Here is a 13,100-nt window from a genome sequence, read left to right on the forward strand (position 1 = left end):
ATGATGCACCCAGGAAATGGATCGTTTCACAGTCATTGGATATTGCGGCAACCCTGATTTTAACACCGCCTGCATGTGTGCGCGCACTTGTACACAGTTCAGACATGCACATATGTTGGGAAGAGTGTTGGCAAAGTAGTATTTTTATTCCTTCTTATTTCTTTTTCCCCTAAATGATATAAAGTTTGGTTTGGATATAAAATGCTGCTCCCAATACACACACAGGCGAGCCAAAGCCTTTTTTGGCCTGTTCGCTCTAGACCAGTGGTTCTCAAATTTCCACGGGTGGTGGACCACTTAACTGGCGGAAAATACTCCGCGATCAACTGCTGTCATCAGTAGATGTGGTTACTAATCTAATATTACAGTGTTCTCAACTAAATTTGGCTAACTTGTCAATTTTCTTTCTTCTTGCTGTAGCGTTACACGTGGGCTATATTGAAGACATTTGGATTTGTATGAATAAAAAGATGAGTAAGAGGGACGGACATACACGATTTGTGACTTTATAAAACTTCTCATTAAAGCAAAGCATCTCTAATTAATACGAGCAGCGACGTAGATCGGCGATTATCGATGGCAGCATGACGCAGGCGGGTCAAGCTGGTTAGGCAAGTCACTATGGGCAATGGCACCGCTTTTTGGTTTGTGTGGGAATCCGGAATTTGTCTGTTGTTGAAAATTACATTAGTTTCCTCAGAGATCAGGGAGCGGTTACACTTCTCTCCTTAGAAGAAAATATTCAGCGATATTAGCCATCTGGTTACAATGGCTTAGTTAGCTGGCTAGGTATCTAGTTGCTTAGCGACGTAATTACCAAGATGCCTATAATAACAAGCAAGCTAAATTATTATAATGAACTATAGCCAGTTAACTACTCAGCTCGTCATACCTGTAACTTTCTCTTCTAAGTTACATACTTCGCCAAATACTTCAACTTACATTATTTAATTTGGCTGCATTGCGAGCCAAATTGATTGTCTGTTAGCTCTTGTGTAACTTGTGATTGACTGCTTGCTATATCTCTACCACGATTCGTCGCAAAACTGGTGATACACTTCCGATCCTGCGCTTAGTCCGCTTACTCAATACAGGCGACAACATTAGCTTAGCCTACTTGGAAGACGCGATTTGAGGATTAAAAAACACCTTTAGGAGAATAAAATGAATTATGGCCCAAAACCATTCAAAAGAAAATAACATATGCCTTATTAATTTTCACGGAGTAATTAGCCCGTGTAAATGTATTAAATACGTATTAAAATATGTATTTGCAGATGCGTTGATAAATCGCTTTGCGGCCCACCAGTGATCCGCGGACCACACTTTGAGAACCAGTGCTCTAGACAAAAAAGGGAGCAGTGTAGGATCATCACGAATTATCTTTGGTGGGGTATATATATGAAAATAACAACAACAACACGAAGTCCCATGATAATGAGTGCCCCTGTGATTTCTGACTGGGAGCCTGCCCGGGTAATGAGACCGGACAGGATGGGGAGTCACGCCCAGGGGGAAGGAGAGACACCCTGTTCAGCGGAATGTTTTAAAAACACCTCCCCTTGACCGTGTGCTTAAAGTGACTCAGGTCAGATGCAGAAAGGGGAAAATTTTTTTAAAAATATAACACGCCCCAACTGTGTTTCTAATCTGCGTGGCACCTAGAGAGACCGAGGGCGCTCGTAATTTTGGATTCTGTATAAAAGTACAAAAATGAGAGACCAGTTAAGCTCCAGGTAAGGATGGCGATTTCTTTGGGTTTGGGTTGAGGGGCAGGCCTGGATCTGGAGAACGTTGTCTGTACGATCTACCCATCAGACCCCCTACCAGATTACTGTCGTTAATAACTGTATCATTAATGCAATTATTATTATTATTACTATTATGTAGGAACACGTAACAGCGGCACTCACCACACATGTATATTGCCGGAAAACATGGCTGTGCATCGTTTTTCCATTACAAGTTAAAAACAAAATTGAGCTTCACAAACAGACGTACACCGATGTAACTTTGACAATAATTATTGCAGCAATCTCTAAAACAACGCGACATACCCTTTGACGGTGAGAAGTCTCACTTGTGTAGAAATAAAATCGAACTGCCAGTGCGACTACCATGTCATGGAGGAAAATATGACGGACAAATTCATGTCACGTACCGGCAGCGTCTGCTTCTATGTGCCCAGTTAATGACGACAAAATAATAGCCTAATAAAAAAAAACCTAAAACCTACATACAGAGTAACCTAATCCTGAAACACTGGCTAAAAATAAAGCTTTATGTTGAACTAAGCAGCCAGGACAATAAGCCTTGGCCTGACCAATTCACAAAAACGTAGCGCGTCCCTTTTTTGTGTGTATGAAGTCGTTATTCAACCTGACCCTCCCGGGCGCTCTCCACAGCCCCCTCCGTCACGTTCTCATCATTAAGGTGACATGCGGTACACATCGCTCGGAGCGTAATAACTGCAACCCTCTGTCGATCCTATTCTGGATGAAACATCTTTTTCAGAAGTTCGCTGTGCGTTCAGACGGCGGCCTCCAGAGGACTCCACTGTTTCTACCCCACGTGCTCAGTTCCCAACATGCTATTCTTTAAGATGCTGAATTTCTCTTTGTCCTTCCCTGTTTCTCACACCCCCCAACCGATCCAGCACGATCCTTCCATCCCACTGCTACTTCTCCACACTGCCCGTCCCACGTCCTTCCATCCACACTCCCTCCCCTCACTATTTCAGTTTCCTGTTCGGTTCTGCTGCGAAGCTCTCATTGGCTGCTCCTGCTGGCCTCTGTGACATCACTCCATTACCCATCAGGCCCCCAACACGGCCTGGGATTCGACTTTAAACTGACCCCAGGACAATGCACAGGTCTCCCTTGCTCCTTCTAGGACCCGTGTTCTGCGTTAACGTCTGCAGTAGATGTGGTCGCTGTACTAATGCTCTTAGTTTCACGCCCTGTCATCTGCAGGTCCTTGTAATGAAACAGGTACCCAGCTCAAAGCCGCTGCTGTTTCAAGGGTACCCGTGAGACAGAACACAGCTTATGCAAAACGAACAATTTATTCTGCGAGTACACATACACACTGAACACAGGGTGGTGGCTCACAACAGGACAAGCATTTAACTCACATGCCTACTTTGGTTCAGTACCTAATATAAACTCTCCTTCCAGGCAAGCCATCTTCTGCTACATGAACACAGCAAAACTGTAATCTTATGCATGGTGAACAAGATGCATGATAGTAACTATGAACTCTGATCATTGTCTGTATTAACATACGGCTAAAGCAGAAACTTCAAAGCCTAGCTAACACCTGGAAGTTAAAAAAAGGGTTGCCGGGACGACCATGTGAAACAAAGGATCCACCCCTCTGACTAAGCCTCTGTTGGTTCTAGAAGTCCCAGCGCAAGTAAACTTTAAATTGTGTCAGTATATCTGTAAGGCACTACAAGGGAACAATGCTAAAAGCTAATACTATGAGTATTTAGAGTTGCACGGAAAGTGCAAAAAAAGGGGGGGGGGTAGGGCGTGGGGGGGGTAGACGACACGCAGGGCTGGAAATAGCGCACGTACACACACTCACAGACGATCACGTTGTACATGCCTATGTTATCATTACCACTTTGTGCAATCACATTGAAAGAGGAGGAAAACACAAATCTATTGGTATCAGAGACGTTTCTTCACGAAATGAAAGGGCGCAGACGGCTACATTCTAAAAAAGAGGGGCCCCCAACTAAAAAGTCCTACCTCAGAGGAAACGGAACCAAGGTTTTTTTCCTCTAGAAGTAAACACAAGTGAAAACGGAAAAAAAACCTATAAACAGGGTAGAAAGTTTTGTCTCTTGTTTTGTTTTATTCCCAGAAGGATTCCTCCCACCCTTTCGTTGGTGCAGGAGGGGCGGCGGGGTCAGAGGGGGGGGGGGGGGGGGGGGGGGCGGGTCTTCTGCACACCGTAAACGATTTGGAAACGGTTAAGACAGTTCAAGGCCATCGTTTAGTTTTTTTTTGTTTGTTTCTTTGAAGAGCAGCAGGTATCCGTATTTCACCTTATCCCCCCTTTCACAATGGAGGTCACGCATCCAGTTAAGTGATCCCTCAAACAGTCAGCTCGATTTTTCTTTAAAAAAGGGAAAACCAACATAAAACAGGCCTCTTAAAAAATTCTGTAACGAACACTTCGTTTTTTTTATTTTCCCCCCGAAGGGCTTCACTGAGGAGGCCTTGCTGGAAAAAATAAAAAGAGCCAGAAATTGCCTTCAAGCATTGTCAATATCGAAACGAAATAAAAAACAACCCAAAAAAAAAACAAAACAAACTGGCCCTTTAGATAAAAACAAATCAAATAAAATATTGATCCTTGAAAATCTTCCACTCCCCCTTTCCCCCACCAGAGGGCGCTTGTGTAAGTTTTATTCTTCTTCTTCTCTGCCGTTGTCTTCAAGTTTCCCCCCGTGCGGGTTTCAGCGTCACTGCCGGCCCCTGTGTCGGGCGGGGGCGGGGTGGGGGCGGGGCTGCAGCGGCAGTGCTCCAGTGTCTGTTGCTCTAGAGGTAAGGGTACTGGTTCACCTTGGTGGGGCTCAGCGGGTATCCAGTGTAGACGGTGGAGGCGGGCGAGGCGCTAATGTAGGTCTGGTGGGTGAACTGGGCCTGGTACTGGCCGTGGTGCAGGGTGGGGGAGGGGAGGACGCGGTGCCCGACGCTGACGGGCACCTGGTGGACGATGCCCGGCGGGTAGGCGGCGTGCGGGACCGCGTGGCGGGCCGAGCCCTGCGGAGCGACCAGGTGAGCGGCGGGCGCGGTGTAGGTGTACAGGTGGGGCTGGCCAGGGGGCAGGTGAGCGGCGGTCAGGTGGGGGTGCACGGCCGCCGCGTGGGAGGAGCCGCCAGGGTGGAAGGAGTACGGCGCCTGGGCCGCGATGGTGGGCGTGATGTACGCCTGCTGCCGCCGGTGCCCGCCGTTCCGCTCCGCCGCCATGTGCTGCTGAGCCTGCAGGGGGCGCCAGAGACGAGACGGCTCAGAAACCAGTGCAGGAATGCTGACAGAACCGCTTCTGTAGTCGTTAACAGGTGTTAAAGCAGAGGCACAAAGCAACACCGCAGACATGTATCACATACACATCAGCTTTCCGCATTCAAAATACTGGCTGATTTTACACAAATGAAACAAACACCTATAAACAGGGCAGACAGTTTTGTCTTTTGTTTTATTTCTAGAAGGATTCCTCCACGCTTTTAATCGTACAGGAGGGGTGTGGGGTTTGGGGTGGGTCCTCTGCACACCACAATCGATTTCGAAAATGATTAAGACATGTATGGCGAATCGCACACACATCAGACCCCCGCATCCAAAATACAGTATTAGCTGATATTAGAACTTTCTGGACAGAATTCAGCTAGAAGTCACACAGACAGACATAGACAGTACACACCCCTTTCCCAATAAATAATAATGTTAATGACATCCTAATGGAAGAGACTGAGGCATACCCATGTTATGTGAAATATGCTGGGAGCTAACACAGCCACACACAGAGATACACATCGCAGAGGGGGCAGGCAGACACAGGTGTGCGTTTTCGTACCTGGCTGAGGTTGAGAGGCTGCTGCTGGAAAGGGTGAGCCCCAGAACGCTGCTGTCTGTACGACCCGGCCCCCGTACCCCCGCCCGAGGGGTAACCGCCGCCCGACAGCGCCCCGTTGGAAGTCTTAAACTTGTAGGCCGAGTTCTGGTGGTTCACCGCGTCTGCGGGTTAGAAAAGAGAGGGGGCGGCCGAAACAGTCAGAACCCCAAAACGCCGATAAGCTCTGAACAGCAACTTAGAGGACAAAAAGAACAAGCATCTCATCTCTGCACCTCTAACAGGTCCACCCTCAAACTGTGAGGAGAACATTCTCTCTAGACAACGGGGGACCGCATTTGCCTTCAGGGCCTGAAGCTGTACGTAGCCGGGTTAGCCAAGACTACATTACATTACATTACATTACATTACTGGCATTTAGCAGACTGGCATTTAGCAGACTGTACAGTTTTTTTTTTGTCTTACAGTGTTATCCATTCATACAGCTGGATATTTACTGAGGCAATTGTGGGTTAAGTACCTTGCCCAAGAGTACAACAGCAGTACCCCAGCGGGGAATCAAACCAGCAACCTTTCAGTTACGAATCCTGCTCCTTAACCACTATGCAACGCTGCGGAGACGCACCTGTGCGTGCCGTACCTGGCAGCAGGCGCTCGCACTCGGCCGGCTCCTCTCCGGACTGGGTCTTGAGGGGAGGGATGATGATGGTGCGGGGGTTGCTGTTGCAGTAGTTCTCCAGCAGCGCGCCCTTGGCCTGGAAGCCGTTGGCGTTGGGCGGCCGCTGCTCCAGCGCGTAGGGGCTGCTTTGGGCGGAGGAGTCCGAGGCGGGGGAGTCGTGCACCGTCACGCAGCTGATGACGTCCTTCCTCTGCTTGGACATTGTGCTGGGGGAGGAGGAGGAGGAGGAGGAGGAGGAGGCAGACATGTCAGACACACCCACAGCTGCACTCTTCCACAAACTCAGTAGAGACAAAGCCACAGTGTTCAGTTTCGAAGGTCAAAGTTCAATGCGGTATGAAAGAAAAGTTCAATGCTCTCACACCTGCAGAGAAAAAGTCATAGAGCAACAATTTATGTGGGTCAGTATAAAAAATATAAAGTATAAAAAGAACCTGCTCTATTTTGCAAATGTAACAATGTAGTGCCTTTTCACTTTACTGTAGTTGCTAATTGTTGTTATTGATGATGTCGATTGGATCTATTTTAGGACACTTTCAGCCACAGAATAACCCATGAAGCCACAGGCTCCCGATGGGCCCCGCTGGCGGTGACCTCTGACCCACAGGTGACCCCTGACCTGGTGTTGGCCTGCTTGTGGTCGTCCTCATCGTCCGTGTCGCTGCTGATGGTGATGATGCTGACGGCAGGGCTGGGCGTGTCGGGGATGACGATGGTCTGGCGCGGGTGGTGGTGGTGGTGGTGGTGGTGGTGGGGGTGGTGGGTGGCGTGGGGGTCCCGGGGGGCGCCGGGGGCCGGTTCGGCCCAACCGCCACAGGACAGGGGTGGGCCGCAGGCCGATGAGGTGCTGCTCTGTACCACCGCGCACCGCGGCGGGGTGTTCTCCTTCACCCGCTTGGAGCGCTGCGGCGAGGTCAGCACCTGCGAGGATGACACCTCGTACGCCGACCCATTCCTGGGGCCCAAGGGGATGATGGGAAAAAAGGAGTGAGCTCACCGGAACGCAGCACAGCCAACGTCTCTCATCTCTCGCTTCATAAGCTCCAATAATCACATCCAACATCACGTAAAAATATACCCAACCCTTATCATTTTCATAATACATATGTACTAATATCTACAACATATGTTAGTGTCAAACAGGGAAACTGGGTGGAGACAGTCAGAGACAGTGAAGTCAGACAGTTTTAATTATACAGCCTGGCCGTTTGTTCTCATGCTATGCTGAGCGTTATATTGTGGTGAACTGGTGTGGAAATGACAGAATTAGACTTGGCCCAGGCTGTCAGTTGGTTAAAACAGGACAGTGGGGGTGAGGGTGGTGATGTCATTCCCACCTGGCAGACAGCTGGTGTTGCTTGTTCTTTTTGGAAGAGGAGCTGCTGGTTGGCTGCTGCCTCATTACGTGGGCCACGCCCACGTTCAGAGGCTGGGAGGTGGGGAGGGTCACGTGACCGGCCAGCAGGGCCGGCTGCTGCATGATGGGGTTATAATGGTTGCCGTGGGGATGAGAATTCCTGAAACGGCAAAAAAAAAACGGAACACATCTATTACACTAAAACCTTTGCCTGCACCCAGCAACACATTTCCCACGTAAGCCTGTACATTATGAAGATAGAAATCTGCCTCCGTTTCACTCAGCTGGAGGTATATCACATTTCTGAAATAGACCTGGCTGGTAATTGACCTGCGAGGAGGGCACGGATTGCACGTTTCGCACGCATTCGGCCAGTAGGTGGCAGCAGCGTCCGCGGGGAGGCGGAGGGGCGGACAGCAGGAGCTGACACCCACAGCTGTAGAAGAATGGCTCTGCAGAGGAAGTGCGACACTTCCCAACACAAAGGACCCGGGAGCTGCGTGGAGCACACAGACCGGTCACTCTCCCGAGCCGCGACCGACACGCAGCCCCCGAAAACGGCCTCAGCACCCCACTGCATGCGTGCTGCACCCCTCCGACAGTCCCACGACGCCGCAGCGGCGAGTGACATTTCCGCGTCACCCCGACGCCCTTGCGCGTCGTTCAGCCGTGCAGCTCACGTCTGCGGTGCGCAGCGCGCCCCTGTCTGTGACGCGCCGCCTCCCGTTGTCACCTACACCCGTGATCTCACACCCGTCCCCAGGACTCTGCTGCTTCTTCCCAGTGGCATGCGTCACTCACTCTGCCCATCAGACAGTCTCGGCACATCCCCGTCTCTGCGCCGGCCGGAGGGCGCGGTCTGCTGCGGCCTCACCAGGACACTGCCGTCCCCCAGACTGGCTAATCAGACAACTCCCCCCCACCCCCACCCCCGGTTAGGCGGCAACCGGGCTGCGCTCACCTCCAGTTGGCCAGCGGCTGGGTGCTGGGCATGGCGTCGGGGATGACCGCGGCGTGCTGCACGGAGGTGTGGGTCAGCTGCTGCCAGGCCGGGGGGAGCAGGATCTGCTGGGTGCCGCTGGGCCAGGCCTGCTGGGAGGTGGGGGGGGGGGGGGGGGCAGAGAGAGGGAGAGAGAGACTTTCACTGTTTGTTTTATTGCTCCTTGTAAATCTTTTATACGTCCATAGCGTTGGCGGCACAAGATAACTTCATGCAAATAAAGCATTTTTGAGAGGAGAGGGTGGGGGTGGGTGGGAGAGAGAGCAGAACGCGGGGGGGGGGGGGGGGGGGGGTCAAAGAGAGACGGAAGGAGGGGGACAGAGCGGAGAAGGTGAGAGGAGAAGGTGATAAGAAAATGAAAGAGGGGGAAAGAGAGAGAGAGAGGAAAAGAGAGACAAAGAAAGAGGGAAGAGAACGTCAGGGAGAGAATGTGAGGGGGGAAAATGAAAGGGGGAAAGAGAGAGAGAGGAAGAGAGAGCTGGGGTCAGAGAGGGAGAGGGAGAGTGATGGGAAGCAAAGAGAGGGGGCAAGGGAGAGAGTGTCAGAGGCCTGCTAATCAAACTGCACTCACATATAAACAGCATTAATTAATTCAACAACATTAATTAAGTTGCCTCTGAATCAAGTTACAGATGGACAGTAAATGGTTGGCCAAGTAAGGTGAAGTACTTTTCACTTTGCTTGACTTTCTTTCAGGCACCACACAGCAGTAACTCAGAGTACTAACCCTTAATAGGGCAAAGTCTTTTCTTATGGTTTTCTGTACATCGCAACTACAGCCGCACGGCAGAATTTGCAGATCAAACTCCAGTCAGTGAATACACAGTGATACTCTTCAATCGTATCTTTACTTTTGACTGAGAAATCAATTTATCAAATCAGTTTCAATTATCTTTCATAGGTAATTGAAATTGAAGTCTCAGGCAATCTTGATTAGGCGGTCGACGGAAGTGACCCTGTGCTCTTTGATTTTCACATGACACATGCGGACAACTGCATACAGTTGCTTTGGGTCTTGAGGAGCGGGGAAATAGGGTAAATGTAGGTGGCTGTCCAAAATCTTAGAGTCCTCACAGAACGGCCAGCAAGAGCCGAAACCCATGCCGCAAAGCACAGCACACGGTGATTTAAAACACGCTCGCGACGGGTCAAAGTGAACCTGACAGCTTACAGCAAACAGTGTCAGACTCTTAGCATGCATCCGCCGAGGAGACGAGCCAGGCCCGCATAGAGACACGCCGCATCCGTCAGCCGCTGCAGGGATGTGCAAGACATTTCCAAATCAGCTCGCATTTAATTAAATTCAGAGGCCTTTCAGCCTCCTTTGAAAGGAGCCGCTTTGCATTTGCAGCACAGAGAGCGTGCGGTGCCAGGCATAATTAGCCCGGAGCTAGGGATGCGCACAGCTCTAATGGTTTAATGCAGCACTATTGATTAGCAGTTTAATGTACAAGTAATGAATTGTTCCTTTAATACCATTAGCACATCTGTTTACGCAGACGCCAGCGTGAACTGCTGCAGGAGGACCGCAGACTCGCCGGCGCCCCCTCCTGTCCTGTCCGAGCAGAGAGGCCGACCCAGGCGCAGGTGCCTGCATGTTTTGCTCTGTGCGTTTCGTTTTTTTTTCTGGAATAGAACCGGTTGTTTGCATTTTCTGTTTTTTTTGCCTGACCCCCCCCCCCCCTTCCCCCCCTGCTTCGCACTGGAGGACCTGAGTAAACAGTATCTGTGTGGCGGTGGTGTTTCAGAGTGCAGCAGTTTTGTCTGGGATTTGAGAGCTATAATTAAGGCAAAAGAAAGAGAGGAAGATAAACAGGCTGGAGGGTTCTGTAAGGAACATCTTCCAGAGGAACAGTAACGTCACCTGGCCGTGGCCGCTTTGTACTGCACGACCAGACAGCCCAGCACCTCTCCCCATTATCCCCTAACATGGCCTGGCAGGTGACACTGGGCAGACTGGAGATGGAGCGCTGCTGTTAGCCTGGCTTAGTCCTGAAGGCTGAAGGAGGTGCCATGACCCAAGCGAGCGGTCAGGGATCTAGCGAGTGGGTCAGGGAATGCAGCGACCAGAGATCAAGCGAGCGGTCAGAGATCTAACAAGTGGTCAGAGAATGTGACAGCCAAGGATTGAGCAAATGGTCAAAAAATCCTGCAGCCAGGGATGTAGGGAGTGATCCTGATTGAGGGAGTGGTCAGGGATCGAGGGAGCGGTCAGGGAACGCAGCAGCCCAGACACTCTCACACACACTGCTCAGCGTGACATTAACCCTCTATCCTGTTCCAGCTCTCCGGATTCCTCACACCCCATGTCTGCACTGTGTCATTTGTCTGTCTCCTGTCACAGATCGGTGAGGTCCCCAGTGTTACCACAACAATGACCCCTCCACCCCCTGCCCCCCGCCCTCAACCACCCCTCTCTCTCTGGGCGATAACCCTTTGTCACCTCGCGTCTCTGAAAGCCATGGCTGCCTGCCTCCATTGTCCCCACATTTTCTGCATTCCTGAGCCAAACACAGGCCTGGCCTGGCCCTCGGCCTACTCCCCAGGCCTCCTCTGCTCTGCCTAGGCCCTCAGAGGCCTTCCCTTCAAGGAGACGGACCACCAGACCGGAGCCCCACAAGTCCAGCTAAAGTGAGCTCTGGCCTCCTGTGTGTGGTCAGGCGGGCCGCGCACAATACAGAGCCTAAACCCAGGGCTTTACAGTAGCCTGTCTTTAGCACGCTTGTGGCCTGGAATGTTTTTCTTCAGAATCTAACAACCGAGGAACGACTTGGACGGGAGAGTACCTGGAGGTTGATTTTAGCGAGTACCACACAGGGGCATGAAAGCCACTGCAGCGCCGCAGCTCGAGACGTTTGTTGTTTTTATGTTCTGTTCATTAATTTCACAGAAACTGTTTTGGTATTAAATGTTTTCCTTCCCTTTGTGTCAGTGTTGGAATTATGAAGGATTGTGTGTTTATAAATAAATACAAGAGCGGTGAACTTAAGCCAGGATACATTCTTTGCCAAAGGAGATTTAAAGCCTTTTGTGGCTACATAAACACAATCCTGAATTATTTTTTTTTTAGTTCTGTGATTTTAGGCTGTGGATTTAGAAGCAGCACTCTGCTACCTGACATTTTAGAATTAGGAGAGAAACAGAAAGCTCGTCGCTTGATTAAGCGACGATAGCAGACCGGCTTCTGTGATAAACAAGCAAGCATGGAAAATTCCAGCAGCAGCGGAGGGGGGCATTGTGTTCGGGGGGGGGAGCCAAAAAGTGACAGCCCTGGAGTGCAGTCATCTCATTCTACACTAAATGAGTTTTGAGGCCAGCGTGTCCACCGCCACTGCCAAGCCTTAGGTAATAATCACGTTCCCCGATCAACAGGATCCAGCTTATGCAAGCCCTCCCACTCCCCCCACCCCCCCGTTCCATGACCAGAGCAAGTCAGTATGTGCCTTTCTAGAAGAGGGGTGGAAGGGGGGAGGGGGGGTGTCAAGTTATAATGCAGTCAGGCAAATCGGCTGCTGGTCGAGGTGACGTGACAGGAATTCCAAACAGACAGAGAAAAGAGACGCAGAAAGAATATTCTCAGGTTAAACTTTCGGTCATCTGCACTGAGAGGGAGACAGAAATCAACTATCAGAGCTGACAGATGGTGTCCATAAGCTGGGATCAAACCATGCTGGGGGGAAAAAAAAAAAAAACTCTTAATCACAGCCCCCTGTAGCCAGAATAACTAAGGTTAGACCTATTTTTAGAGAGGAAGCCTGAATCTAACAGAGAACTGTTTCCATTTCAGTAGGGTCCGAGGGTCAAGCGATGTGCACATGTGACCCGATGAGGGGGTGAGGGGGGAGGGCCGTCTCCGTGGAAACGGGGGCGTCTCTTACCTGTGTCAGCAGGCCGGGCTGGATCTGCAGGGGCTGGGCGCCGGGGGCCTGGGTCACTATGGGAACGGCGTTCTCCATGCGGACCGAGTAGCCAGTGTGTTTGGAGGGGGAGGCCTGCAGCCCTGAGGAAGGAAAGGCCACAATATCACATGATTACATTACTGGCATTTAGCAGACACTTTTATCCAGAACGACTTGCATCATTTACAGTTTTTTTTCTTTATTTATAATGTTATCCATTTATCCAGCTGGAAATTTACTGAGGCAATTTTAGGTACAGCAGCAGTGCCCCAGCAGGGACTCGAACCGGGAACGGGTTTCGGTTACGAGTCCTGCTCCTTAGCCACTATGTTACACTGCTGCCCCACGACTGGAATGGTGACAACATCCCTAGCACAGCTACTCATTCAGCAGTTTGGAAAAAAGAGCTGTGTCTAACTTCAGAGTCTAGTTACAGAATAAACAACTGAACAGGAACAGACACTACCAGGGTCTGCCGTCGTTTATGTGAATCCAGCATGCCAGGTGAAATGTCCACACTGATAACTTACACCTGGCCAGATAAACTCGTGTTAATGTGATTAAATTGTGTCACAGTTG

General features: G+C 50.4%; 1 protein-coding gene across 4 annotated transcripts in view; it reads right to left on the reverse strand.

Annotated features, from left to right (window-relative positions):
- Window positions 1-4,406: 4,406 nt before the first annotated feature.
- hipk2 (homeodomain interacting protein kinase 2) overlaps window positions 4,407-13,100 on the reverse strand; it is a 79,376-nt gene continuing 70,682 nt past the window's right edge. For 2 of the 4 annotated variants that reach the window (XM_036517724.1, XM_036517722.1), the window contains exons 9-15: window positions 12,501-12,622; window positions 8,584-8,714; window positions 7,603-7,782; window positions 6,885-7,220; window positions 6,227-6,471; window positions 5,590-5,750; window positions 4,407-4,994 (exon numbers count right to left, since the gene is read on the reverse strand). In XM_036517724.1, coding sequence (XP_036373617.1) covers window positions 4,551-4,994; window positions 5,590-5,750; window positions 6,227-6,471; window positions 6,885-7,220; window positions 7,603-7,782; window positions 8,584-8,714; window positions 12,501-12,622 — 1,619 coding nt within the window. In that variant the 3' untranslated portion in view covers window positions 4,407-4,550. Of the gene's footprint in view, window positions 4,995-5,589; window positions 5,751-6,211; window positions 6,472-6,884; window positions 7,221-7,602; window positions 7,783-8,583; window positions 8,715-12,500; window positions 12,623-13,100 lie in introns of all 4 variants that reach the window. The other 2 variants (XM_036517721.1, XM_036517723.1) reach the window with 1 other exon arrangement.

The sequence above is a fragment of the Megalops cyprinoides genome, chromosome 23, assembly GCF_013368585.1.
Source record: "Megalops cyprinoides isolate fMegCyp1 chromosome 23, fMegCyp1.pri, whole genome shotgun sequence".
NCBI lineage: Eukaryota > Metazoa > Chordata > Actinopteri > Elopiformes > Megalopidae > Megalops > Megalops cyprinoides.